The sequence below is a fragment of the Neomonachus schauinslandi genome, chromosome 10 (assembly GCF_002201575.2).
Source record: "Neomonachus schauinslandi chromosome 10, ASM220157v2, whole genome shotgun sequence".
NCBI classification, from domain to species: Eukaryota; Metazoa; Chordata; class Mammalia; order Carnivora; family Phocidae; genus Neomonachus; species Neomonachus schauinslandi.
This window is the reverse complement of record NC_058412.1, coordinates 88,869,835-88,896,364: the sequence shown is the minus strand read 5'-3', so window position 1 is coordinate 88,896,364 and position 26,530 is coordinate 88,869,835. Positions and strand designations below refer to the sequence as shown.

At 51.1% G+C, this 26,530-nt stretch overlaps 2 protein-coding genes across 2 annotated transcripts in view; one reads left to right on the top strand and one right to left on the bottom strand.

The window, feature by feature from the left end:
- SYNDIG1 (synapse differentiation inducing 1) overlaps window positions 1-16,448 on the top strand; it is a 95,749-nt gene extending 79,301 nt beyond the window's left edge. Inside the window, exon 3 of the mRNA XM_021700729.1 lies at window positions 16,276-16,448. Coding sequence (XP_021556404.1) covers window positions 16,276-16,434 — 159 coding nt within the window. The 3' untranslated portion in view covers window positions 16,435-16,448. The remainder of the gene's footprint in view (window positions 1-16,275) is intronic.
- An 8,678-nt stretch (window positions 16,449-25,126) lies between these two features.
- Window positions 25,127-25,685, bottom strand: LOC110589977 (60S ribosomal protein L21-like). Its single transcript, XM_044918897.1, has one exon. The coding sequence runs from the start codon at window positions 25,649-25,651 to the stop codon at window positions 25,169-25,171; it is 483 nt and encodes a 160-aa protein (XP_044774832.1). The 5' UTR covers window positions 25,652-25,685; the 3' UTR covers window positions 25,127-25,168.
- Window positions 25,686-26,530: the final 845 nt, after the last annotated feature.

The window sequence follows — 26,530 nt, the reverse complement described above, 5'->3', positions numbered from 1 at the left end:
TTTAATGAATGAAGGATTTTAAGGAATGATTTTGCAGTTAAATCCCAAACACTTGAGTGAATCAGTACCTTTTCCATCATGAATTCAAACACCATGCTGATTTGTGAATGCAGCAATGATGTGTCCTGCAGACATGCCCCCCGCCCCCACCCCAAGCTGTGAGCATCACAGTGTTTGCTGCTGAGATTGCGTCTGGCTTGGCGGCTGGGCCTCTGCCTTGCTGCACTTGGCTGCTCCCTCGTTTGTAACATTCAGTCAGTCCTCTTAATGATGGCTTGCATAGCAAGGAGCTGGATTTGAACTTGCTAAAACTGTTCTGCATCTGCTGCCAGTGAGTAGCTCGTGCTGGTCCCTGTTTGGGGCTCGCTCCTGGCTGGCTGGCCTCTTCCCCGGGAAACTCGCCACCTTCTGCTTGGCTGCAAGGCCTGCCAGCTGGGGTTGTGCACGTTCCAGTATTATTTCCTAAGGGACCTGTAATTTGTTTTTATTTTCCTGCTGCAAGAATTCCTGACCTGAAGTAACTCCGAATGTGTGATGACATAGTGGGAAAGAGGGAGTCAAGTCTCAGAACTTATTTTTGAGTCAAGCGGAATGAAGGTGTGGTGATCATGGCAAGCATCCCTGGGACGTGACACCAGGGCATACCCCAAGGGACAGTAGTTGTAAATCACACAGGAACCTTCACAAAGCGCCTCTGCTGAAAGGAAAAGTGTCCACTTCAAGACAAGGGCTTCAGTTCAGTTCACTTTGCATCTTTGTCCCCCAGAAACCTGCCTGTGAACCAGACTGCCGAAGATAGCTTGTGTCCCCAAATCCACATGTGGAAGCCCTGACCCCCAATGCAATGGCGTTTGGAGGTAGAGCCTTCCAGAGGTATTGGATTGGGATGAGGCCATGGGGTTGGAGCCCCATGATGGGATTAGTCCCCCCACAAGGGGATAAAAGGACCAAAGTGCTCTCCCTGCTCCATGTAAGGACACAGCAAGAAGGCTGCCATCTGCAAACCAGGAAGAGAGTCCTCACCAGAACCCTGATCTCAGACTTCCGGCCTCCAGAACTGTGAGAAAGATGAGCCCCAGGTCTCTGGTAATGTGTTACAGCAACCCAAGCTAAGATACAAACTTTCCAGTCCCTCCCCAACCTCCACAGGCCTCCCTTGCATCTACCTAATTATGAGTATAAAACACTCATTTCCCAAGTTTTGTTTTGTTTTGTTTTTTAAATCCCAAATAAAAATGGGAATTTCCACTTGGAAACCAGGTTCCAGCTGGACCAGCCATCGTAATGGGATTTTCTCTGAAAGGTGTCCAGATGTCTCCTGCTCTCCCTGAGTACTTGAGAGCTGTCATTTGAGAAGAATCCTGATATTTCAACCTGAAGTAAAAAGTGCCTGTTGTTTCCCACAAATGCCTATTGGGCCACATCTCCTGTCCCAAACATTTTGGGAAATGTTTGGTTCAAAGAGGATGTTTCTGTAGTGCTGCTTTTCCTTTCCCTATTTTGAGAATTTTGCCTCTGAGGCATGATTTGATGCAATATGAATGCACAACAGACAGAGTCCCCTTTATTCCACTGCATCGCCCCGTTTCAGCTCAGATGCATGGATTTCAAGCTGTGGAGAAAGTGCTGTCATTCACTCTGCCCACGTGTGCGCAAACTCCGCACTTTCGTCCCCCCCAGCTTCCCCGATTGGGAGCAGAGTGCAAATCACAAATATGCCTATGCTGACTTCTTTATTAGACCTTCTAATGAAGTGCCAGATGTCAGATGCGAGCTAATGAGAACCTGCTTGGTTGGAATGAATTCAAAAGCAAAGGCAGGAAATCTGCTTTTATTGGATTAAAAGAATAGGGGAAATTTTTAAAAGTCCCCTAATGCCAATAATTTAAAACCATCCTTGTATGCAGGCAGTGCAGCTCAGTGGTGAACTGGGGTGTATACACGGTCCCTGGTCTGTCCACAGGACCTCCCAGCATCAGAGGGGACATACGGGTTCCTCAGAATGGCATTTGGACATGAATTTGGGGGTTTCAAATGAGATGTTGGGTTTCAAAGGGTAGGTCTCTACTCTGACATCGAATTTGACTGGAAAAGAGCTCAGATGTGGGCAGGGGAGCTTCCTGGAGGCTACAGCAGATGGAAGCAGCTCTGTGTACAACAAGGCTCTATGATAGATCCATCCCCAGCTACGCTTCAAGCTTGGCTTCTGTCCAGGTGAGAGAGGGTGCCTTGATTCGTGCCGGCCACCGTTGGAGAAAGAAGCCTGTCCTCTGCAACTGGCCAGCCCAGGTGCTCCTGCTACAGCCCACTGGGTTAGGGAGGAGGGACCCATGGTCTGAATATTTTGGTTTCTGAGACTGTTGAGATGGTATCACATGAGGATTTGCTGAGAATTTTCAGCCCTGCAAATACAAGATAAATCCAATGGTAACAATATATACTGGTGGCATGAGGTTCTTTCTCCCCTGGCCCCCCTTTCTGAGCCCAGGTGTAGACCTGCAGCTTGTAGGTTAACAGGGCAACAGGACCATCTGCTAGTGCAGACATTTCATTGGCCAGAGAGCCTGCTCAAGGCTGAGGACTTGCCTCCCACAATGGGGAGGCCTTTCTCCCTCCTACTTCCTTCCCTGCCTGCTCTCTCACCCTCCCTCCTTTCTCTGGAGCCTGTGCCCAGTTTCCTTGCTGAGCTGCTTCAGTGGGAGTTGCAGCCACTGGGACAGACGGTGCCTATCTAGCCATCAGCATCCCTCCTGGCAGCGTGGGAAAGCTGGCTCGTGGCTGGAAAGCCGGCTATGGGGTCTGCTCATCTGTGTTTTGGGTAAAAGGGCTGGCATTCCCATTCAGATGATCCACATTCAACAGGGTGCAGATGCTTTCAGTTGAAACAATAATGATAACTAATGAGCAAGGGTGCTCGAGGATGGTTTGGCTTCCTTGTTCTAACAGGAAGCTCAGTCCACCAACCAGGAGAGAAGCACGCTGACACAGCATCATCCATTCGACTACGGTGATCCCAGGTGGTGTGGTTGAGGACTTTAATTTCTTTTTCATTTCCTTTCCAAAGTATTTTTGAGCATTTTTGGGAGCAGCACAGCTTAATGCAAGAGCATTACTATAGAGTCAGACCTACAGGTTTCAAATCCATCATTTTAACAGTGCTGTGACTTTGAACAAGTTTCTGTCCCTCCCTGTGCTTCAGTTTCCTCCTCTGTAACTGAGGATAATCAGTCATTATGTCACGACATCTTGGTACTAAGACCCAGTACCTAGGACAGAGTAGTGAATGTTCTGGTGATCTATTGCTCTGTAGCTAAGTGCCAAGTGGCTTGAGACAACAAGCACTGGATGCTTGTGTGTGTGTGTGTGTGTGTGTGTGTGTGTGTGTGTGTGTGTGAGTATAATTATATATTATAATGACTGATTCTAGGATTTGGGCAGGAAATATACAAGATGAACCTGGAACAGCATCCTATAGTATAAAAAGGAAAAAGTGCTCCAAAAGCAAAAGGATGGAGCATGTCAAGGGGACACAGGAACCAACCTAAAAGAGCTTTCAATGGTCAAAGTGGCAAAAAATGCAGTACTGAATTATAAGCCAAAGTATAATGTAAATATCCAAGGGTCCATACTGATATAAATAAATGACCAGATGAATCAATTCATGGGGGAGAACACACAAATCTCTCATACAGATGAATTCCAAATAATTTATGTAGGGACTCCACATGAAGGAAGCAAAGCACATGTCCCATATCATAAGTGTGGGCTAAGCAGTGACTTCCTGTGACAGATAACAGTATGGAAAGGCAGGAAGAAGAGTGACTGTGGAGAAACCTGACAAATATCACCTCTGCTAGGCAATCAAGGTCAGCAGCCACAGTGATAAGTCCCGTTGATAGGATGTAACCCTGACATGAAGTAATTAGAAGGCCACTTTATATTATGCTGAGCGAAATAAGTCAAACAGAGAAAGACATGTATCATATGACCTCACTGATATGAGGAATTCTTAATCTCAGGAAACAAACTGAGGTGGGGGGTGGGGTGGGACGGATGGGGTGACTGGGTGATAGACACTGGGGAGGGTATGTGCTCTGGTAAGCACTGTGAATTGTGCAAGACTGTTGAATCTCAGATCTGTAGCTCTGAAACAAATAATACATTATATGTTAAGAAAAAAAGAAGAAGAAGATAGCAGGAGGGGAAGAATGAAGGGGGGGAATCGGAGGGGGAGACGAACCATGAGAGACGATGGACTCTGAAAAACAAACTGAGGGTTCTAGAGGGGAGGGGGTTGGGAGGATGGGTTAGCCTGGTGATGGGTATTAAAGAGGGCACGTACTGCAAGGAGCACTGGGTGTTATACGCAAACAATGAATCATGGAACTCTACATCAAAAACTAATGATGTAATGTATGGTGACCAACATAACAATAAAAAATTTTTTTTTAAAAATTAGAAGGCCACTTTACCTCTGTGCTCTTCCTCCCCAAAATCCTTTAGATAACTCCCAGTAGAGGGACATCCTACAATATATTTAACCAGTGTTCCTCAACACTGTCAAGGTCATCCAAAACAAGGAAAGTCTGGGAAGCTGTCACAGCCAAGAGGAGCCTAAGGAGACCTGACATCTGAATACAGTGTGGTATCTGGGATGGACAGAAGGTGGACAGTAAGTTTTTAAAAAATGGGCTTTGGTTTATGATAAAGTATTAACATTAGTTTATCAGAAAACCCATTACTGTGACTGTAAAAACAATTTTACAGACTGAACATACACATACCCTATTATCAACAATTCTCCTAGCTGTATACCAACAAAAATAAGTATATATTTTCATTAAAATTAGATACTAGAATGTTTATAGCAGCCCTATTCATAATAGCCAAAAACTGGATACGACCTTCGCTCAGGATAATGGGCAAATAAGTTATAAAATATTCATACAGTAGGACACTAGAGAATAAATTATCTATATACCCAACAGGGTTGATTCTCTGAGAGTGAAGGAAGCCACACACACTGTTGTGGATCTGTTATAGGAAGTTTCAAAGCAAAGTTCATATAGGCTGTTTTAAGTCAGGGCGGTGATTTCTGCAGGGGGAGAGTGACAGCAAGGGGACAGAGAAGGCTTCCAGGTAGTGACTGTGTTCTGCGCTCCATCCAGATGCTGGTGACACAGGTGTGTGCATGTTGTGAAAATTCACCAAGTTGTATGTTTATGAATTTTGCACTTTCACTATGAATACTGTATTTGGGGAGGGTGTGGATGTGTATATGTATATATATATTACATATATTGGTGTGTGTATATATAATACATATGTGGTGTGTGTGTGTGTATCTACCTATGTATATGCAGATACACTTATTTATTTATATAGACACATTTTTTAAAAGAATGAAAGACACAGAATAAGCCAACATGCAAATATATGGCCATTTACTGCTGTTGAAATTTGAGAAATGGAGAAGGTGACAATTTTCAGTCCCTCTGATTTCATCTCTAATTCTGACTAATAATAGAACTTCCTATGATCCTGTGATCACTGCCAACCCTAACAGCCTTCATTCTGAGCTCCTGTGTCCCCAGAAGCAGCAGGAGGGGCTGGGGCACTAGGTAGGAGTGTAGAGGGGTGGCCTGGGCAGGAAGGTGGCGGTCAGAGGCACCAGGAGGCAGGGGGGAGTGGAAGGCCCCCCCACCCTCCCCAGAGGCTTCCTTTTGGCCTGGGTTCCTCTCAAGTTCTCCGGGCTCTCCCTGGAGGAGTTCCAGTCTTCCAGCCCTCCCTTCACAGGCAAACAAAACAAGTGTGTGGGGAAACCACGGCAAGCTTCTCTCAGGATGGGACCGGAGGCCAGCCTGGGGGGCGGCGTGGAGAAAGTGTCAGCTGTCAACTGGCCAGAGGCTGCAGGGGGGAAGGCCCTCATGAAGGCCTCTCAGGAGCTGGGTGCTGGGTGCTCCAGGGTCTGGCAGCTCCTCTAATCCGCCATTCTCCGTGGAGAATGCCAGATGACAGTAGTTCACATGCCCCACACGAGCGTGGCACAGTGGCCACTCTTCCTGTTGACGTGTGTGTGGTTGCAGTTATGTTCTCTATGAAATGAGATCCACAGAAGAAATGACTTTGAAGATAGGGGCCCTCGGATGGCCCTGCAGGAAGTCTGGCCCCCGAGGGCAGTGGCCCAGACCAAGGACAGGTGCGGTGGTTCTGTGAAAGCCCATGCTCGGTGCCCGCACCCAGGTGACTGAGGTTCGCGTCAGGTTTTCCTCTAACACAATTGTACATTTGTTCCATAACCAGTCTCCTTTCTGCTGTACAGACCTAACAGAAGATCCATTGTCTTTTTTTTTTTTTTAAAGATTTATTTATTTTTTGAGAGAGCGAGAATGAGAGAGAGTACATGAGAGGGGGGAGGGTCAGAGGGAGAAGCAGGCTCCTCGCCGAGCAGGGAGCCCAATGCGGGACTCGATCCCGGGACTCCAGGATCATGACCTGAGCCAAAGGCAGTCGCTTAACCAACTGAGCCACCCAAGCGCCCCGAGATCCATTGTCTTAAATGGCTTAAAATACAACAGTTGCTTAAAAGGGGGAAATCATAAAAACGCACGTGGAACTAAATACATGTGAGGAAAGAAACACGCGTGTTGAGGATTGGTGTGAGACGTCTGCCTCTGGGAGGTTTTACATCCTTGTGGCTTAGGGCCAAACTATCTTGCTGCTCTCATTCAGAATGTTACATGGAGTCTGTCTTTTCTTCAAGTACAGCTCTGAGTAACTTGTCAGTGCATAGCAAATGTTAACAGTAATAAATAATGGAAATAACCTTTGAAATAATGCAAAGCAATGTAATCCAGTCAGACAGATATTGGTACTAGAGGAAAAATGAGCCATAAAGTTTCCAAAGTGCCATAAATTTCCAGAGAGATGGTTCTGGAGACAGCAGGTGTCTTTGGGAGCCTGTCACAAATCTTGGAGGCTGGTGTCAGGTGCTGGCATTTTCTGCTCAGGCCCTCCCAGCCGTGCCTGGACCCTGTTCCTCAACAGGAATGGACTGAATGTGTCCATGGGTGATATGGAACGTGGGAACATCTGACCTTACCCAATCGTACCCTCAAAATAAGTGTAAGAGAAACAAAGCAGCAGGGTGTCTCTCAGAGTAAAATCATGATTTTACTCGAACCTCAAATATTTCCAGCCAAAGGAAGTGAAGACGTTGACAAAGCTTGTAAGAAACTCAACCCAGAGCTAAGAGAAATGTTGGCCCAAGGTTCCTGGCCCATCTGTGAAGGACCAGAGCCCAGATCCTTTGGGACATTCCAGATCATCTCAAGAAGGGGAGATGGTCACCTAGCGGGGGCCAGTGCATGTCCCCATGAAAGATTCCACAGTTACACGAGGCAGGTGTTCTAGTGGTCACCATGCTGGACAGCACAGACATAAAACACCTCCATCCTCACAGAAAGCTCTCCTGAAGGGCACACACTAGACAGTCCCTCTCTGACCCAGCCTCTGACCCTCTTCCTGGCTCTTCTCTTCCCCCTCCTCTCCTGGATTCCCTGAGGGGCAGCAAACCCCTCTCTCTCTGTCATGCAGAGCATTGCATCATGCCCAAACTTCAACAGCCACATCCTTCCTGGTGCTCAGCTGCAAAGCCTACTAGGCTTTACCTTGCACAGCAAGGAGGCGTGGTTGTAAATATTTCCTTTATGGATATCCTTGATTTATATCTTCCTTATCAGCTTGTAGACTCTGTATAAGGCCGGTGATGTCAACCTCGGGGATGCCTCCAGGGGGTTCCTGTACAAGGTGGGAATGTTTCTGACCAAAGCGTGTTTGCACTCGGGAACAGTGGGAACAAAGGCTGCACTGTCCTCTGTTCTTCATTCATTGAGCGAATGTGCACTGATCCTGTCCAGGCTCCTGAAACGTGCAGCTGTAGGGTGCTGGGTGGTGAGCACCAGACCCCCAGGAGCCCCTCTCTCAGCAGGGCAGGTAAGGCTCCTGTGAGGATACAGTAGGTGAGTTAGGGGTTTAAAAGGCCACTGCAAATACAGAGGCCAGAGAGCAGTGTGGAGAGGGAAGCCGGAGCACACTTCCTCGATTTGCTTCTGTGTTTACGGAGAAATCAGCATCTCCTTTTCTTCTCTCTTACTTCCCTTTTTTTGGTTTTGATATCAAGATTTTACTAGTTTCATAAAATGAGTTTCTCTATTCTTAATGAATAGTTCTTATCTGGTCATTTAATTTTTGGGAGAATCACTTCTAAAAGTATCTTGGAGTGAAAAAGTAGATTTTTTTAAACTATGCTTTCTTCCAATGACTGACCCTCCCCAAAGATATCCAGTAACCTGATTTCTATGCCAACAGCATAGAATACTTTAGCCTATTTTGAACTCTATGTAAAGAGAATCCTGTGTCCAGCTTCTTCCGTTCCACATTATGTTTCTGAGATTTATTTCTTTACCGTTACTGGGTACCATTATTATTTATTCCTTTTTATTGCTGTTGGACATTTGGCTGGCTTCCAGTTTGGAGCTATTATGATGGTTATTGTTACAAACATTCTTGTTAAGGTCCTTTGGTGAACATATAAATAATATCTCTTAAGTATTTACCAAGAGTAAATTTGTTGTTGGATAATATGCCCATATGTTCAGCTGTAAGAAGTACTGATCCTTTCCCCAAGTAGTGATAAGATTTTTACACTCCTACCAGAACTGTATGAGAATTTGGTTTTTCCACATTCTCGCCAATACTTGGTAGTGAGTCTCTTTTCCATTTGAGCCTGGGGGTCGGTGTGCAACACTGTTCTTTCAAGCTGTACACCGCTGGGACATGCCTGCATGCCCAGGAAGGAGAGGTGCCGTTTCTACCCCCCACCCCCTCTTCCAGCTTGCCAGCCATGGTGTCTGGCCATGGTGAGGCCAGATAGGGAATAGAGCAGTCTTACCCAACTCAACCTGTCACACTAGGCCTCACACCCTCTGGGCCTGGAGGATGTATACTGCTTTCTTTCCCATCTGTGCATTTTGGTGGGTTCTTAGCAGACCCCACACACATTCTTCATCCTCAAACTACAGTTTGCTTGAGACAAGCCATTCATTTTCCATCAGCATTTTCTGTGGAGGTCTGCTTGCCCCTCAGTTGGTCTCTGTTGGACAGGATCTAAGATGGTCCCCGTGGCAGCCCACCCTGTCTGGTCTTCGATGGGAGGGCCTGGCCTGTCCCCACAGAGCACCACTTCTTTCAGCTCTGACCCTGAAGCCACTGGCCAGCCCACCTCTGCCTTCGAGATTCTCCAGGCAAGAACTGGCCTCATGCCCTCCATGTAGGGGACACACACAAGACCCCGCAGCGTCGCATTTAAGCTGCTCTCCTAAAGTGAAAGGCAAACGCCTACCCTCCTAATGGAGTGAACCTGGGTCTCACAGCATGCTTTGAGGTCCCTTCAGATTCCCTTCCCTGCCTGCAAACACCCAACCCCTTTGTCCTCTCCATGGGGGCACAGGGCTTCAGATGTCTGATTTGGTTCTCCTCTCCTGTTCTGAAAATTGGCAAATGCTGATAAGCGGCTATATAACCATTCCTGGGCCACGTCTCTTATGACGTCGAGCCTCAGACAGTACTTCTAGCTGTTGTGAGTGAGCAGAAGAAGGAAGGCAGGCGAAAGTGAACAAATAAGGTCATGAGCTTCAGCATGCCAATGAACGCCAAGATAAATCGCAGGTCAGCCCAGAGCTGAGTGGGCAACGAGAAGGGGAGCCATATTAGGAAGGGGGGAGAATTGGGCAGCCTGGCTGATCCCTGGCTACGGCAGGACCTGGACACACAGGAAGCAGCAGAGGAAAGCAGGGCCCCCAGTCTGGTCGGAGACCACAAGGAGAAGCCAGTCCCTGCAGATAAAGCCCCTAAAAGTTACCACTCGGCAGGTTCTGTCACTGCCAACAGAGAGAGGTGTGGCTAGATAAATAAGCATAAACATTAAAAAGTGCCCCCCAAGAAATGTAAATTTGCCTTCAGTCCTCTGCAAGCTGGCCATTCTCGTGAAAACCTGAGCAAAATGAGTTTTAACTGAGTACAAGAAGCTTCCTGCCATGTGATAAATGGCGTGTTCTCCTGACATGGTGGACCGACTTGTTGCCTGTCCCAGCCCCCGTGGCACAGCTGACTGACCTCACGCTTAGCCAAAGCATGTTTGTCCTGGTTGCGCATTCTTTGCTGATACGATTTTTATTTCTTCAGTGTAAATCCCTTCACTCAAGGGAGAGGAAAGGAAGCCGTTGGTTTTCATGACTTTTAGCATTAATGTTTTCCTTTTGCTCTTTAGTTTAAAAGTCGGGTTTTCTATGTATCTTCACAACCAGATAAGTGAGGGTAATTGTGTAACTGAAAAGCCAGAGTGCACATTTAATGTCTCAGTGTGAAATGTTCCAGTGGGGTGTTGAAGGGCTGAACGCCTCCGGGTGCGGGTTTGGAGGACATTTCCCCAGTCGGGGCTGTGGCTGAGCCCTGCCCCCAGGGTGCCCCATGGGGACCAAGGGCTTCTTGCCTTCTGATCGCAGATTCCTTATGCTCCCCCGTCCCCTGTGACTTTTACTCCCAGCCGCCTTCCAAAGGGTGCAGATCTGGGTCCCACAGAAGGTACAGCTGGGTGCTGCTCAGGACCTTGCCAGCCACCTGCACTTTCTGTTTTCTAAGCAAAAGGCCCCCAGATGAAAGTAACAAACTTCACTCATGACCTGTTGGAGAAAGGGCAGGGAAGGCAAACCCAGTCCCAAGAGGTAAGGTTCCCAGCCCAAAGTGGGAGCAGGTAGATTTTCTTTCCTCTGCAGGGGCCTGAATGGGAAAGGCTGTTTGCAGACTGGACCAGAGGGGCCAGCTCACAGTGTCACACCTCCTTCTGTCCAGTGCGGTGACCCGCGCAGTTTGGCCTTCAGGGATGACAGAGGTGGCACTGAGAGAGAGCTGCCTGTGGGCAACCGCCCTTGGAACATGAGCTCCGTGGGGAGGAGCGCCTCTTAGCCTAGTCCCGGGAGCCGGAATGGTCATTGCCCAAATAGTCGGCGCCGATTTGACTCTGCGGGGGCTGGAGAAGCCCCGGACTATGACATCATGCGTGCGTGCCATGGCTTCATGGGAGATTACATTCACCTGGGCAAGGAGGAGCCAGCCTGAGCTATGGCTGCACTTCTGTGAAGGGGCCCGCAGAGCAGATCCCGAGATGCCCCAAGGACAGGCCTCTGTCCTAGGAGGGGACTCTGGGCAGACTGGAGGTGAGCAGAGTCATGAGGAAGGAGCCCAGAAGCTTCTGGCAGGAGGACACTGTGAGCAGGTGAAACCTGCCTCCCCTCCAGCCCAGTGGCCTGCCTCAGCCCACAACGCAGTAAGGACGCTAAGGAGACACAGCCCAGGCCCCCCTGAGGTCAGGTCAGAGCCGCCCCACTGAGCAGGTCTCAAATTCCTGAGCCTCAGAAACCGGTAGACACATCAGTGCGTATTCTTGTCTGAAGCCACAAAGTTGGGGATGATGTGTTTCTCCGCAGTGGATGATGAGCACAGCTATCAGGAGAGAGCAGGCTGGTTTGGGTGCCTGGACACCAGCAAGTGTCTCACGGGTGACAAAGAGCCTGGGGGTCAGGTCCTCACAGAGGCTGCTGCAGGCCCACAGCCAGATCATGGTGGGTGCAAACATTTGTCACCCCCGTAGCTGTAGCTGCTTCACTTGGGAAATAGATGGCTCACCCCAGTTAGATCATTTGGGGAGGGTCGATTTACAAAGGTGGCTGGCAAGGGGCCGCAAGGGACAGTGCAGTGACGGGGACAGGTGTGTCGGAGCCACCACACGTGGAGGCCTGGAGAGAGTAGGACAGAGGGCTAGAACCTGCAGGAGGCGTCAGTGCTAGGCCCTCACAAATGGTGAGCCCCTCCCTTCCTCCAGTCTGATGGGCCTGCTGGGCAGCACTCAGGGAGAAGCTGGGGACCAGAGAAGGAGCCCAGTCAGCCTCCGGGCCACGGGCAGGCAAATGTGGGAGGAGCATGGGTCTGGAGGGCGAAGGGCAGGAGGCAGTCTCGGAGCCTCCACTGACCAGGCCTACCTCATTCCCATGGCTCCACTGCACAGATGGGAACACTGAGTCTCAGTGTTCCCTTTTTAAAGTCAGTGGAGCATTTGATTTGAAATAAAGTCACACACACTCCCTGGGCTGGGAGTATCCTTGACCCCACAGTGGGAGGGCCTTGGTGGCAGGCCACCCCACAGTGGGAGGAGATGAGGCTGGGCAGGAACAGAGTTCAGGGTCAGAAGGCCACACATGCCATGCTGCAGGCACAGGGACCACAGCAAGTCTGCCATGGAAGGGTCTGTCATGGGCAGCATTTAGAGAGAGTAGGAGAGGTGCAGGCAAATCAGGAGGCAGGGGCCCCAAACAAGCCCAACACCACTCAAGTAAGCCATTTGAATGTCTGAGAACAAGTAGGAGGGGGTGTAAGCCTTCTGTTTCCTTCGGCACACATCACCTTCCACAGAGGAAGGCATTTCCCCAGGAGGACAGACTCAGATTAAGGATGGGGCCCCAACCTGCAGGGCACATTGGCCCTGCCAAAACAGGGCTGAGCCCGATGCTGCCCTTAGAAAGGAGGTGATCAGGAGGTAAAATGCCAACAGATTATAAACTCCTGGGGGCCATAAACCGGTCAAGAGGGAATGAGGTTTGGAAATGACACCCCACCAACTAAAAACAAAACGATGAGTGCCCAGGATGTGGCTTCCCTTCCTGCAAACATCCACATGCAGGAATCAAAACGGTGCCTTGCACACCAGTCGGACAGGCCATGAGGGCACACAGCTACCACAACCAAACGTGTAGGTGGACCTCAGGTTGGGCACTTCCCTCTACCACAGGCCCGCTGACATGAAAAGGTGCTTCCGTCAGAAAAGGTGGTCACCAGGATGCTCTCCATGCCAGATCCAGGGCTGCCTTCCTGCGAAACAGCGAGTCTCATCCCGGTTTGCCTGGACTGTTCCTATTCCAGCACTGAAGGTCCCAAGTCCTGAGAATCCCCTCAGTCCTGAGCAAACCAGGACAGTTGGCCACCTTGGTCTCGACCTTGCCTGCACGTGGAAATCACCTGGGAGTATGAAAGGCACAGAAGCCAGGTCCCAGCCCAGAGCTTCTGACTTTCCTAGCCCGGGGTGCCACCGGGGCATCAGGAATTCTTAAAGCTCCCTGGCAGTTGGAATGTGCACCAGGTTCGAGAACTCCTGCTGCAGAGCCGTCCGACGGGGTGCAGTTTGTGCTCACGAGACCCACGGGCCGTTCCGAGTACGGGTTCTCAGCAATGCCTGCAGCGCACTCACTTACAAACCAGAGGCTGCATGTGCAGACCAGGGTGTCGACAAGTCTAGATTCCCAATTAGGACAAGCAAACAACATCAGCTCATTCCAGCCAAGAAGCACCTGTGACGTCCTCCTGTCCCTGCCAGGAGACACGGGGTTGGCTCTGTTCCTTGGTACCCCCTCTCCTTCTCCAACCAGCGCCCGCCCCAATGCAGCAGTCAGAGCAACTGGGAACGTGGCTGCTTTGGGGATCCAGTGATCGTGGCTGACCTTCAACTCATAAAAATGCTCATGCACACACAGTCTTACTTTCAGCATCAGGGCTTCGAAGACCCCTGGACCCAGGACAAGAACCCTTGCCCTCATGCCTAGCAAGATGAGCCTGGAGACAGCCCAGAAGTTTTCAGAATGGAAATATTTCTCTGCAGTTGCACCCTCTCAGACAGATGTGCAACCTGCTTCGTAGCCACAGGATCCATTTTCTGAAACAAAGGATGCATCAGACACCACCTTTGTTAGACCAGGATGCCCAGTCCGTGGGGTGCAGATGGCATAGCTACCTCATGGGAGCTTCTGCGAAATGCAGACACCGAGCGGCATTGTTGAAAGCAGACTGCTTGTCAATGAGGCTGTTTGCTGGTCCTGACGCATCTCAGCTGATAGCAGCTCAACACTACACACTTCCTGTTGGAACAGTTGCCCTATAACCAAACAAATCGTAGATGGAGTTCTCCCAGCTTGGACCATGAGAGTCAACCGTGGAGCTCGATTCCCCAGCAGACGCTCCAGGTTCCTGGGGTTGAGAGGGCTGGCTGTGAGCTCAGAACCCACCAGAGGGGAGCTTTGTGGGGTCGGGCCAGAGCTTAGGTCAAGGCTGCCCCATGCTACTACCTTCCTCTTAGAGGCCACCAGCAAACCCAGGAGCATGCACCTGGGGCCAGTACCACCTGGAAGTGTTTGAAGGGAGCTGATCTTGTACAGCCCACTCAGCTGGTCATTCAAGAGTGCAGTGAGTGCCTGCCATTCCTCAGGCTCCAGGCAGACCTCATGGACAAGGCAGACGTGGACCTGCCTCTGGAGCTTACGGCTGAGCCGGGAAGACAACTACTAACAGTTACTGAAACGCATGGGCTCCGATAAGATAGGTCGGTTGGGACAAAGGTGCTCCGGCGGGGCCGGAGGGGGGTGGGGGGTTGGGGAGGGCTGTGTTCAAGGGGAGGGAGTGCCCAGTGCACCCTGCCCTCCTCTCTGCACATCTGTGTCCTCTCCTGGGGGCTCGGGCTGGTGATAATGAGAGAGAGCAGCAAAGCCCCATTCGAACAGAGGGTGGCCGCCTGGCTAAGGAAGGGCAGTTCAAGTGAATGATGTTATGGGACGCTGGAGTGTTAGAGAGTACTGCATTAGATAAAATGAAATGCAGCTAATTAAGGCTTAATTAATTAATTAGTATTGTCCTAGGAGGCTTCCCATTCTGCATTCCCTTAGCTCTGCTTCATTAAGAACTGTCGGCAGCAAGCTCCCAAGCTCCCTTCCAAGCCAGAAAATGAGGGGAGGAGGACAAAAACTGACCTCCAGCATCCATCAGGGAGGGAAAAAGAGGCCACCAAGTGGACCAGGGTCCCTCCTCAGCCCGACGCAGAGATCCACATCTCATCGATCAGGGTCAGGACTGTGGAGGGTGGAAATTCATTTCACGAGTTACCTCTGAGTCTCATCCTTTGTGGTCCATGGCACATGCGGTGACATATTTTAGTTTGAGTAAAGAACATACCGACTCCCCTACCGGCTTACACAATGCAGAAATATCCCCGAGGACACGCGGAGAGGGGGGCTGGTGAAAATCTGGCTTTCTGGAGATGGGCCAGAGAATGAGCTAAGGGAGTGGGCTCTGCCTTTACCCTGACCACAAAGAATCCCCAGCCAGCTTGGGGTTAGCTCTCCTCAGCATCATATGACCCTCCCAGGGGTCAGGGTGCCATGGTAGCCTCCACCGCCATCAGCCAAATTTACCATTTTACTCAGCTGGTCCCTTCAGGATGGTTACAGCTGCAGCACACGACAGTTCTCCCACTCTTGTGTCACGTTTCTAATCTCACTTGTGGAGGGGAACGGCAAAGGAAGGGGTTGGGGATGGGTACATAGGATATGCTACAAAATACCCAACCAGATACAACATCCAAGACCTCCATATTCCCATTCACCCCGTGACCTCAAGAAACATGAATATTATCAAAGCAACACCTTGTTAGGCAACTGAGTGAACAGAAATATGGGTATTGTCTTATATCAAATATTTTATTGATGGATGAGTTCTACCAACTCCAGCTATGGTGAGGAAGGATTATAGTCAGAAATGCATGATTCCATGGCCACCAGCTGAAGAATGATGTGTTAAGTATCCTGCAATTGATTTAATGATCTTATGCCATACTTTCCTCTCTGGGAAGTGAGAACTGTCATTTCCTTCCCCACACCCCTACTATGTTGTAAAGATTAAATCAGGTAAGTGTAACATATTTTTAAAAATTCAGTGTTATTCAAATGAAAGAAAGGTCATCCTTCGGTAGAAATGAGGGTGCTGGGGGTGTCCTATCTCTTCTCTCCCTCACATCCTGGTGCCCAAGGCCCCGACCCCACATTGGTGGTGGAGTGCTGCCAGCCATGGACATTCCTGGGGGCTCTTTTCTTTCCTTTCTTTAAGCTTTGCCTGTCTTGCAGTCTAGGGGGGCAATACTCCCCCATTTCCTCTACCAGTCACGGAACAGATGCCATCATGCTGGGAGCATGCCCAGTTACCCCTTAGCGAGTCCTCCCTGTCTGGTGTCAGCTAAGTTCAAGGCTGGAAGGGCACCAGAGGTGGGCACCCCACTCATTTCATTTGCTCTGACTTGCTCATCCTGACTTCCTTTGCTCCTCCCTCCTTTCTCTCCAACAGACAAACAAAGCCGTGGCCAAGGGGGACTTCCACCAGGCCAGCACCAGCTCCCGGCGGGCCCTGTTCCTGGCTGTGCTGTCCATCACCATCGGAACTGGCATCTATGTGGGCGTGGCCGTGGCCCTCATCGCCTACCTCTCCAAGAACAACCACCTATGAGCTTCATCCAGGCGCTCAGGGGAAGAAGCCAGGGCCAGTCGTACGCAGATGCCGAGAAGGCAGGGCTGGCAAGGGGTGGACACGCAGGTAGACACACCTGTGCGATGCTGTGCACTAGAAGTTATTGCCAAACGACTCCATAAAGCCCTGGGATTTTCTACCCAGGGATTTCTTTTGTTTTTACCCATTAATTTCATTTTCAGAGCACTGTGTAGAGCACGAGGCAGATGGGCACTGCTGACCCTTCCAAAGGGAAGCTCCAAAGATCCTGACCCGCAAAGCCGTCTTGGATGGATTCTGGTGGATTCGTGACAGTGCAGCCCTCTCTGCAGCCTGCCAGGGCCTGGAATGCCATAGCATTAGCAATACATGAACAGTACATATGTGTTTATTTTTTATGGAATATGGTGCAATAGGCAGAGGGCAGGAGACACGTCACTTCTGTCTGTGGCCCTGCTTCACTCCTCCAGCACTCCCCCCGCCCACGAGCCTTCCCTGCAGGAAGAAAATGGGGCTGGCGGGAAGGGAGACAAAACTGCTGACAGGACTGCCAGCTGTCACTGGTCTTCAGATGGATCCAGCCCTGAGAGTGCAACGTCAGAATGAATAGCATGGGGTCTGTCCCCAGGCCCAGTGGACACTCCCTCCACGCTGCCCCCAGCCTAGGAACATCGGGCCTCCTTTGGAATGTGTCCAAACTCAGCAGCCACCAGGCACCAATATGTGGGCCCGGGGCCTCGTTGATCTAGGGCAGGGGGCAGGCCACAGCCCTTCCCAACCCCTCCCGGAAGGACCGAGGTGTGATCCGGGAACTGTAGGCAAAGGAGCTATGGGCACCGTCTCAGCATAAAGATGCCTGTGTTGACAGTCACCCTGGCGATAAGCAGTGACACCAGTGATCTTTAAAAGGAAATGAACCTTCCCTGTCGACTAAATGAATAGCTATTTTCTTGTCATTTTTTTAAGTGCAACTACTGCTTCATGCTGCTTACATTATCAGACGAACGCTGAGAAATAAGTAATCAGACATTTTAATACCATTTCACTGCTGTTTTACGAGTGTTCATTATTTAACAAAAATTATCTTTTAGCTTTTCTTGCTTAAGACTTTTTTTTTTCTAATGAATATCCATTCTTGGGTTTCATTTTTTACTTCTCACTCGTCTTAAATAACCACAGAGCAACTCAGAGCTCAGCTGGTAGAAGAGTGGGAGGGTCTCCTAAGACAAGGGTCACAACACCCCTGGCTGCTTAAGTTTTCACCTTGAACACCGTTAATATTCTTGTCCTAATAATAATATTAGGGGACCCAGAGGCCATCTCTCTAGAACAGTGGTTCCATCCACGGCACTTAAAAACTCCCTGCCACCTGGATCCCAGCCCCAGAAATCCTGATGTCACTGACCAGGGCCACTGTCTGGTCGTGCTCGTGGGCAGCACATGTCAGGTGTCCTGGAATACAGACTCAGGTTTCCTCTCCCTCACCTGCCCCTCTTCCCCTTGCCCTTAAATGCTTCATATTCTGAAAGTGTTTAGCACTGCCTTCCTGGGCCAAATCCAAGATCCATCTAGCATCTGTCTCTAGTGGATGCTCCAAAAGTACAGTCTAAGACCCTAACCCGAAGAAGAATATATAGAGGAAGCCCAAAGCTCCCTGTAAGAGTCACAGTAACTTGGTGATGGTGCACATGGATTGGGGTCAAGCCAGTTGTGTGATCCATGTGGGTGCACATCTCTGAACCTCATCTCTAGGAGAGGATAACAAATGTCCACTTCCAAGGACTGCTGGCGAACTCATGGACACGGAGCCCAGTGCCTGGCCCAGGTTGGCATGCCAGAGATGGGGTGACCGTGGTTGCTCCCAGTGTCCTGGATAGCCCGTCCCACGACTTGTTTGTGTCCTCCTATCTTCTTGGCCCAACATCTCAGGGTGTATTCCTCACGACAGACCTTGTGCGAAATGGCCTATTTGTAGTGGTCCTAAATCGGTCCCTTTTAAGTTCAAGAGGTGCCCAAAGTTCTATATCTTTGGATTTGGCTGAGAAGTAGAATCCACCCCATATGTTTACCCCACCATCTCCACCGCCCCCGTCATGGCTGCTGTATCCCGGCCCCTTGGTGCCCAGGTGCTCTGTCTCCTGCTAGACCACCTTCCCATCTTCTCTCAGCCCCCTGTGTTTCCACATGGAAAGGCTTCAGGTGAAAGGGACTCAGCCTCTCTGTACTTTCTCCAGTTCTGCCAAGCCTTTCCCAAGAACCAGCACAAGACCGAATGGCGCAGGTGGCCCTAAGGGTGTGACGGTGCTAAGGTCACGGCCAAACCAGTCAGAGGACAACTTGAAGAAGCATGTGTGGCCTTGCCGCTCACACAACAGGTAGAAACTCCACCTCGCCCCTGACCACAGATGAAGATCCCCATTCCACAGCCACTCATTTCAATCTTGCAAAAACCCTTACTACAAGCATTTTATAAGTAATTTTTCCTCAAACTTATGTGCCAGGGAAATAGCAGTCAAGATGCAACCCCAACCATCACATCCTAAGCCCACTCGGCTTCCTCTTAAAAACCACACGGCCTTGGCATAGCTCTACAAAGCAAGAAAAATCACATCTGGGCACAGATCACATTGTTTGTGGGTCAAGACTCTCGGGAACGTAAAACCTACTTTGGTTTGTGTTTCACAGCATATCTTTGCCAGAGGGTGGCGGGAACGAGTAGGGGGGCTGGGGTGACTTCCCTGGAAAAGGACACCTTGGTACATGTGGTTAGGGCAGGTCCTCTTCCTCTACACATGTCCCTCCCGCATCCTCAGAGATGTCCCCGGCCTGCCTACCTCACCCCCTCAAGCTCCTCTCTGCCCCTGCTTCACTAGGCATCCCCGGATTCATCAGGGGTCCTCTGCTTCACCGAGGATCGCCATTTCACCAGTTGTCTCCGCCTGACCACACAGTCCAGCTTTCCCCGGGGGGCTACAGTGGCTCCCGAGGAGGACGCGGTGGGAGGGGCTGCATCCGTCCGTCACTGTGCCCACCGCGGCTGTCCAAGACGTCACAGTCAGGCCACACAGCTATGGCTAGGAAACAGGACCAGCCTCTCCAAAAGCTGGGACAGGGCATTCCTCACAGCCAGCCAGTCACCGTGCCCCTCTCGAGATGTTAGAGGAAATCTCATTCAGAGCAGCCTCTGGGTTTAAAATGCATCAGCCTGTCCATTTGCCAACAGCTGCTATTGTTGCAGAAAATGATGCCAAATGTTACCGCCACTGAGCCACGGTCAGCGCTGCCTCTCAGAGCCCCTGGCCTGAGGGTCAGGGCCTTGCCTTTGAGGTTTTACAGGGTCTCCTAGAGGCCCCTTGTAGACTGGCTTGAGCAACAGCCCTTATGAGAAGGGTTTCACGCACCTCGAAGTTCACCTGTATTTGTTGTCATGGGTGTTGACATCTGGTGACCCAATTTGCCAACAAACCATTAAAATTCAGACCCTGAGCTGGGGCTGCCTTTTAAAAAAATGCAGCTGTATCCTCTCTTATCTAGAGGCCGCGTTCACCCCTGTGTTCTGCCTTCGAAGTTGGGAGCCTCAGGTAGAGCCCTAAGTGGAAAGAGGCTATGGCTGCAATGTCCCCACCCGGTGACGTCTTGAAAGCCCTTCCCTGGTCTTCAGGAGGAGCTGTGCTGCCCAAGAGGTGGTGGCCTCCCTCTCGTGGGGTACTCATCTAAAGATTCTGCTCAACCTAGCAAAGCAACGGCAGACGCCAAAGCCGCAGATGCTCAGGGCCTGCAGACTGCTGGCTCCCTGCCAGACAAGCATGTAAAACAAGTAATGAATCTGTCGTCTGGCTGAGCCCCATAGCAAGGCATCAGAGCTCCGCATGGGTGAGGAGGGAAGGGGCGGGAACTGCCGGCCCTGCACTTAGGGCACAGCAAGCTCCCGTGGGCCGGGGCCGCCCTGTGCTGCAGGGATGACCGATGGGCCATGGCCCACTGCAGCCTCTGAACAGGCCCCAGGGAAATGAGAAGAGAGAGCACAGCAGCCGACACAGCAGGGCATGGTGACCACGGGAAGTGGAGGGCCACACGGGTCTCTGTCGTGGAGAGTGCATCTGAGGGCAGGGGCAGGCCCTTGGAGGCTCAAGAGATGTGCCCAAATCCACCAGGTGGAAAAGACAGTGTGGCTGGCTCAGGAAGCATCACAGGGCTGATAGAGCAGAATGTGGGTGCCTCCAAGAAGCACCAGGCTGGAGACATTCCCAGGGCTTCCAAACCCAGACAGTGCTGAGAGGCGCAAGGCACGGTGGGACAGGCTGTCTCGGCTTTTCTGCCTCCACTGAGTTCAGCAACAGCTCTGAGACTGCTCTGGCCTACGTGCCATGGTCCTCACTGCTGCTTCAGCAGGCCCCACAGTGCAGCGGCCTCCAAGGCAGATCCAGGCTCCGGGCAGCGAGATGACTGCACCTTGAGCTGAGTGCTACCATCACTCCCCTCTGTCACTCAGATGCCCTTTCCTCTAGCACACGGTGAGCACACGGCTGTGCTTACCCAGGCCAGTGAGACAGGCTATGACACCTCATGTCACCTGACCTAGCTCATGACTCAGCTGAAAAACAGACAGTGATTTGGGTCTGTTGTCTGTCTACGCCAGAGAACCCATATTTACATTCAAACTATTTTATTAAGCTAATCAAGATGTATAGCTGGGACAAGATGGGGAACAGTTAGCATTCTTCGCAGTCAGCTCATGTCTTCATTCCCTGGATATGGTCCCAGCACTTTTTCTTAAATATGCATTTTTTTCTATTTGACTTGGTACATGACATATCCCTGGTACATGGAAGAGGGGCTGGAGTAGATGAGAGCTGGTGAAGAGCTGTACAGTCTCCCACTGGGGCACCTTGAGGCAGGACTTTCCTTTATCCCTCAAGAACAACTGGAAGCAAGAGATGGTCACTGTCCAGTGACGTTACCTGATTTAGAAGCAGACATTAGGCCTCTCCAGGATCCCTCACCCTTCATTTCTGTCCTAGATGGAATGCAGTGTGGAGGTCCCCAGTTGACGCCCCCCTCATTGTCATCCCCAAAGAGATCCCGCTATTCGAGCAACCCAAACCAATCTCCATCTGACATCTTGTGCATTCTCAGATAATAGTTCTTTTATTTTTATTTTTATTTTTTTAAAGATTTTATTTATTTATCCGAGAGAGAGGGAATGAGAGAGGGAGAGAGCACGAGAGGGGGGAGGGTCAGAGGGAGAAGCAGACTCCCTGCTGAGCAGGGAGCCCGATGCAGGACTCGATCTCGGGACCCCAGGATCATGACCCAAGCCAAAGGCAGCCATCCAACCAACTGAGCCACCCAGGCACCAAATAGTTTTTTTGTTTTTTTTTTTAAATAATATGGACCTTAAATTCAAAGAGGGCATTGCAAATGGATCCAGCTTCATATTCACAGCAGCCCTGTGCCAGGCGTGACATGATGCAGAACCAGAGCTCAGGAGGCTGCCGTCCCCATCGTCACAGGCAAGGAAGGAACAGAACCTGGCCTTGGGCTCAGCCAAGCAGCACTGGCACCAACACCTTCCCCAGCACAACCAGGAGACTACAAGGCTCCACCCGAGTCTCCTGGAAGCCTGGGCAAGAAGGCACGTGGCTGGGGGATCTGATACCCCAGAGGAGGATGGGTGACAGGCGGGAAGCTGGGGAAGTCAGGCTTCCTCCAACGTCAGGCAGAGTATGAGTGGGAGCCAGTCTGGCTTTTCAGACCAGAGAGGGAACTTATCCCGACCTGAGCCCCAGGGCTGTCAGAGGCTAATTCATGGGGAAGTAGGGACAACAGTGGAGGAAGCCAAAGGCATGCAGGCTGGAGAGAGTGAAGCCAGAGCCCTGGACCCCTTACCCCAGGCACAGAGATAGTCAAGGTCTGGCCACAAATGAATGAACAAAACAAGGATAGTTCCCATCTCCCTACCCTGTGGGGACATTTTTCAATGTCTGAAGACATTTCTGGCTGTCACAGTTGCCCATCTAGCGAGTAGAGGCCAGGAGTGCTGCAAACATCTTACAAGGCATGGGACGGTCCCCACGACAGAGTCAGCCAGCCCCAAACATCAGCAGGGCCAAGAACCCTGCACTCGATTATTCACCCCGGTCACCTGCAGCATAAACATTTGAAAAACCGAGTCTGATTTAGCCACCCCCCAGGTGGAGCACCAACCCGCGAAGTGAGCTTGGAATCACTCATAGAACAGCCACACTTCACTAGCAACCCCTCCCCAGAGTCACGCTAGGATTTGTACACGGGGAAGGCAGGCGCCCCCGTTTCCTGGAAGGAGGCTCCTGAGGCCAGCCCGGCTGCCGCTGCCTGGCCACCCATCGCCTGCCTCCATCAGCCCGGGGTGGTCCTAGTCAAACAGTCACAGAACAGTGATAACACACCTCCCACTTCACAGGACTTAGGGCTTTGCAAAGGGAGATCTCCTGTCCGCTGGGTGCCATAGAAATCCCCCGGGTCAGAAGAGGCTGTAGGTGCCACATAGAGGGGACTTAATTCGGCGTGGTCAGATCATTGTAAAGAGGACTCAGGTCTCCTCTTTGGCGGCCAAGCTCCCTTCCCCCACTGCCCTGTCAAGGTGAGGGCCAGGGAGGCCATCCTGCCAGGCCAGCTCTTACTGTCATTTCCATGACAAGGGTCCAGGTGCTGCCAGGGAGCCATGTGCCTCCACCCCTCAGCTCGCACGTGGTTAAAGCTGGTCATAGAAAAGGTGCTGTGTCTTCTCAATGAAGAAGGGGAGGACCAAGTTTGAAAACGGAGGTTGGATGAAGTTCAGAGGGGTCATGGGGAACTGTGGATTTTCATTTGGTTACCCACAGGATTCATCCATTCGGAGCCCTAGACAAGGCTTTGAACCAGAGGTTCAGTGCCTTGGGACAGCTGGGTACAAAGGCTGTGATGGGCCCTTGGGTGACAAAGACAGAAAGGGATCACATCTAGGGAAGTGCACAGCCTCCCAGGAGGGAGAACAGGAGTAGAAGCCAAGACTGTGGGTACCAGCACCCCAGAAGATGGGCTACAGGATGGGGTTGGGCGATGTCCAGGCCGTAGGACACCTGAGCCCAAAAGCTCATTGCAGTGGGGGCACTCCTCAGGCCTGGGGCAGCAAACTCAGCAAAGACCCAACTTTTCATCCTGCACTCCTGGTAGCTCATTCAGTTCTTACACTTGCATTGACATCGTTCACAAATGCAGCACGTGGCCCAGGGCACACCGTCACTGACACTCATGGGAGTGCTCCTGCCCAGCCTCGTGCACAAGATGGAGACATTCTCCAAGTCTACCTGAACATGGGTGATGGTCTCACCTACCACACATGGCCAGTGAGCAGCCACAGATGGTCATCACCGCACGTCTGTTCATGTTGGGCATAGCCAAAGGCTGAAGCCTCGTTTCCCACAGAATAAGGCCACCGACCTACAAAATAATAATCTGGTGGCTGAAGAATTGATTGGGTCATCCCCCTTTAGTCAAGAGTAACACCTCAGTCCAAGGATAAGGGAACAGTGACACTGAGGATAACAGGGAATTACAGAGAGCAAGGCATCTGTCAGTCACCAGGCTCTAGGGATGTAATTTCTGTCCATGCCAGGAGCTAGGTGCTGCACACTAGTGTGAGCCCTGTATCCTGGCAGGAAGACCAAGGCTTAGAGAGGGAAAGAATTTGTCCCAGGTCACACAAATAACAAAAATCTGAATCATGCTACAGTTCTACCTGAATCCAAGGTTCACAGTCTTAATGCCCCAACACATGCCTTTTGGTTGAATCCGATTTGTTTGCCACTGGTGCTCAGGAGAAACAGAGGGTGGCCTTTCTAGTTTTCCCACAGTATCAAGTGTCAGATGTGAAGTCCCAGGACCAAGAAGGTCTGGTATGCTCTCTCCACTGCCCTGGAGTGAGATTTCTGGTCCCCTTCCCTTCCTTGGATAGAATCGATCCTATTTTATTTTGAGCCTGGGAAAATCAAACCCATGTCCCCACATCTCTGGAAGATGGTGGTGGCCCTAGGGAAGGAGGAAAGCTGTGTCCTTAGGGCCAGCACATGGTCAGTGGGGAGTAAACGCCATCATGCGCCCCATCCCTTGGAAATCCCACCCCAACCCTTCAAGGTAGTCCCAGTTTCTTCATTCCCACTTTACAGATGGGGAAACTGAGGGTCTGAGAACCAGGACCTTGCCTGTATGACAGAGCGGGTCCATGGCAGGCCAGAGCCAGAGTTCAGACAGGCGGCCCTGTCTTCTCCCCAGAGGCACCTCCGCTTGTGCATCAGTCAGAGAAGCCTGGGCGCCTCCCAGGGGCCCTGCCCAGGCCGGGAGTGGAGGTGAGGATGCACAGAAGGCACGGATGTGCTGGAAGAACGTGCACAGCAGGCTGCAACCCCATGTCTGGGAGAGTGAGCATGTCCCCTGGAAGAGTCCCGCCTGTCCCGGTGTGCCCCGGCCACAGGGACAAAGCAGCGCAGAGAGGCTGACAGAAACAACAGACACTTATTCCTCACAGATCTAGAGGTCAGAGTCCAAGATCAAGGAGCCAGCAGGGCTGTTTCTCCTGGGCCCTCTCTCCCTGCCTTGCAGATGGCTGCCTTCTCCCTGTGTCTCCACGTGCTCCTCCTCCTGTATGTGTCTGTGTCCTAATCTCCCCTTTTTTTTTTTTTTACAGTCTTGAGGTCTTTTATTTTCTTTACATTTATCACGCCATGAATTCATAGGGAATGGGTTCCAGCAGTTCGGGCTCCTTTCCATTAGTTCTCACAAAGTGTGCTTCTCTGGGTGGGGCAGGCTGGCGCTTCAGTTGAACCCAAGTACCTTTCTCTTTGGCTTCCTTCTTTTTCTGGTCATTTTCCTTCACACGCTTCAGGAAGCTGTCTCGGCTCTTTGAGTGTTTAATATGCTCAATGTGTACATTAATTCTCTTGGCAAGAATCTTGCCCTTAACTTGTTTGTTTACAACAATGCCAACAGCATGCTGAGTAACATTGTAGACTCTTCCAGTTTTGCCATGGTAACATTTGTGGGGCATTCCTTTTTGAACAGTGCCCATTCCCTTGATGTCCACAATATCACCTTTTTTATAGATTCGCATGTATGTGGCCAAAGGAACAACTCCATGTTTTCTGAAAGGTCTAGAGAACATATAGCGAGTACCTCTCCTCTTTCCCTTTGTGTTGGTCATTTTGGCGAATTACTGGAAGATGGCGGTTCCAGCCGAAAGGGTAATCTCCCCTTTTTATAAGGACGGCAGTCAAATTGGATTAGGGCCCACCGTTAAGACCTCATTTTACCTTATTTACCTCTCTAAAGACCTTATCTTTACATTTGGTCACACTCTGGGGTACTGGGAGCCAGGCGTCAGCACAGGACTTGGTGGGGACAGAGTTGAGCCCTACAGCACCCAAGCCTGTGCATCCTCCATCCTGTGATTGCCGCCCCTCATGCACAGACACCACCCATAGTCATCCCAAACTCCTTACCGCTCCTCCCCTCCACCCCTACCTCAGCCCCACCCACGTCTGCCCTTCTGTCCATCTGTGCCTGTAGGTCTCACCCAAACCTTGTGTGGTGGCCCAAAGGCTCAAGCTGCCCACATGTTCAGGATCCCAGGCCCCACTGTCCCCACAACAGGAAACTAGCTTATACCCGTGTGGGATCCTGACGAGGCTGTGTCGCTGAGCCAGGCTCCCGGAATCCTGCAGGCAGAGGGTGCCCCAGCATCTGAGACAAAGAAGGAGCCAGGCTTGACTGGTGACACAGCGATGAAGCCCCTCAGGCTAGGGGCCACACGGGTCTCGCTCGGCCTGCCTTCAGTCCAGCCACAGCTGAGCCTGTCAGACAGGGGTTCCCAGTCAAACTCAGAGAGCCCAGCCTGTAGCTCTTCTCGCCTCATTGTGGAGCCCCTTGGCAACTGGCATCCCTTGGGTCAGGTGGGAACGGTGGGGCCCACCAGGACACAGATGAAAGAAGCCTGGACAGAGGGCCACCCCCAGGTGGGGCAGAGAGGGGAACTAGAAAGGACGGCCACCTGCAGGTACTGGAGGGGGTGGCCCTGAGAAAT

Coding starts and splice junctions, on each gene's coding strand:
- LOC110589977 (XM_044918897.1), bottom strand. CDS start 25,651: ATGACCAACACAAAGGGAAAGAGGAGAGGTACTCGCTATATGTTCTCT.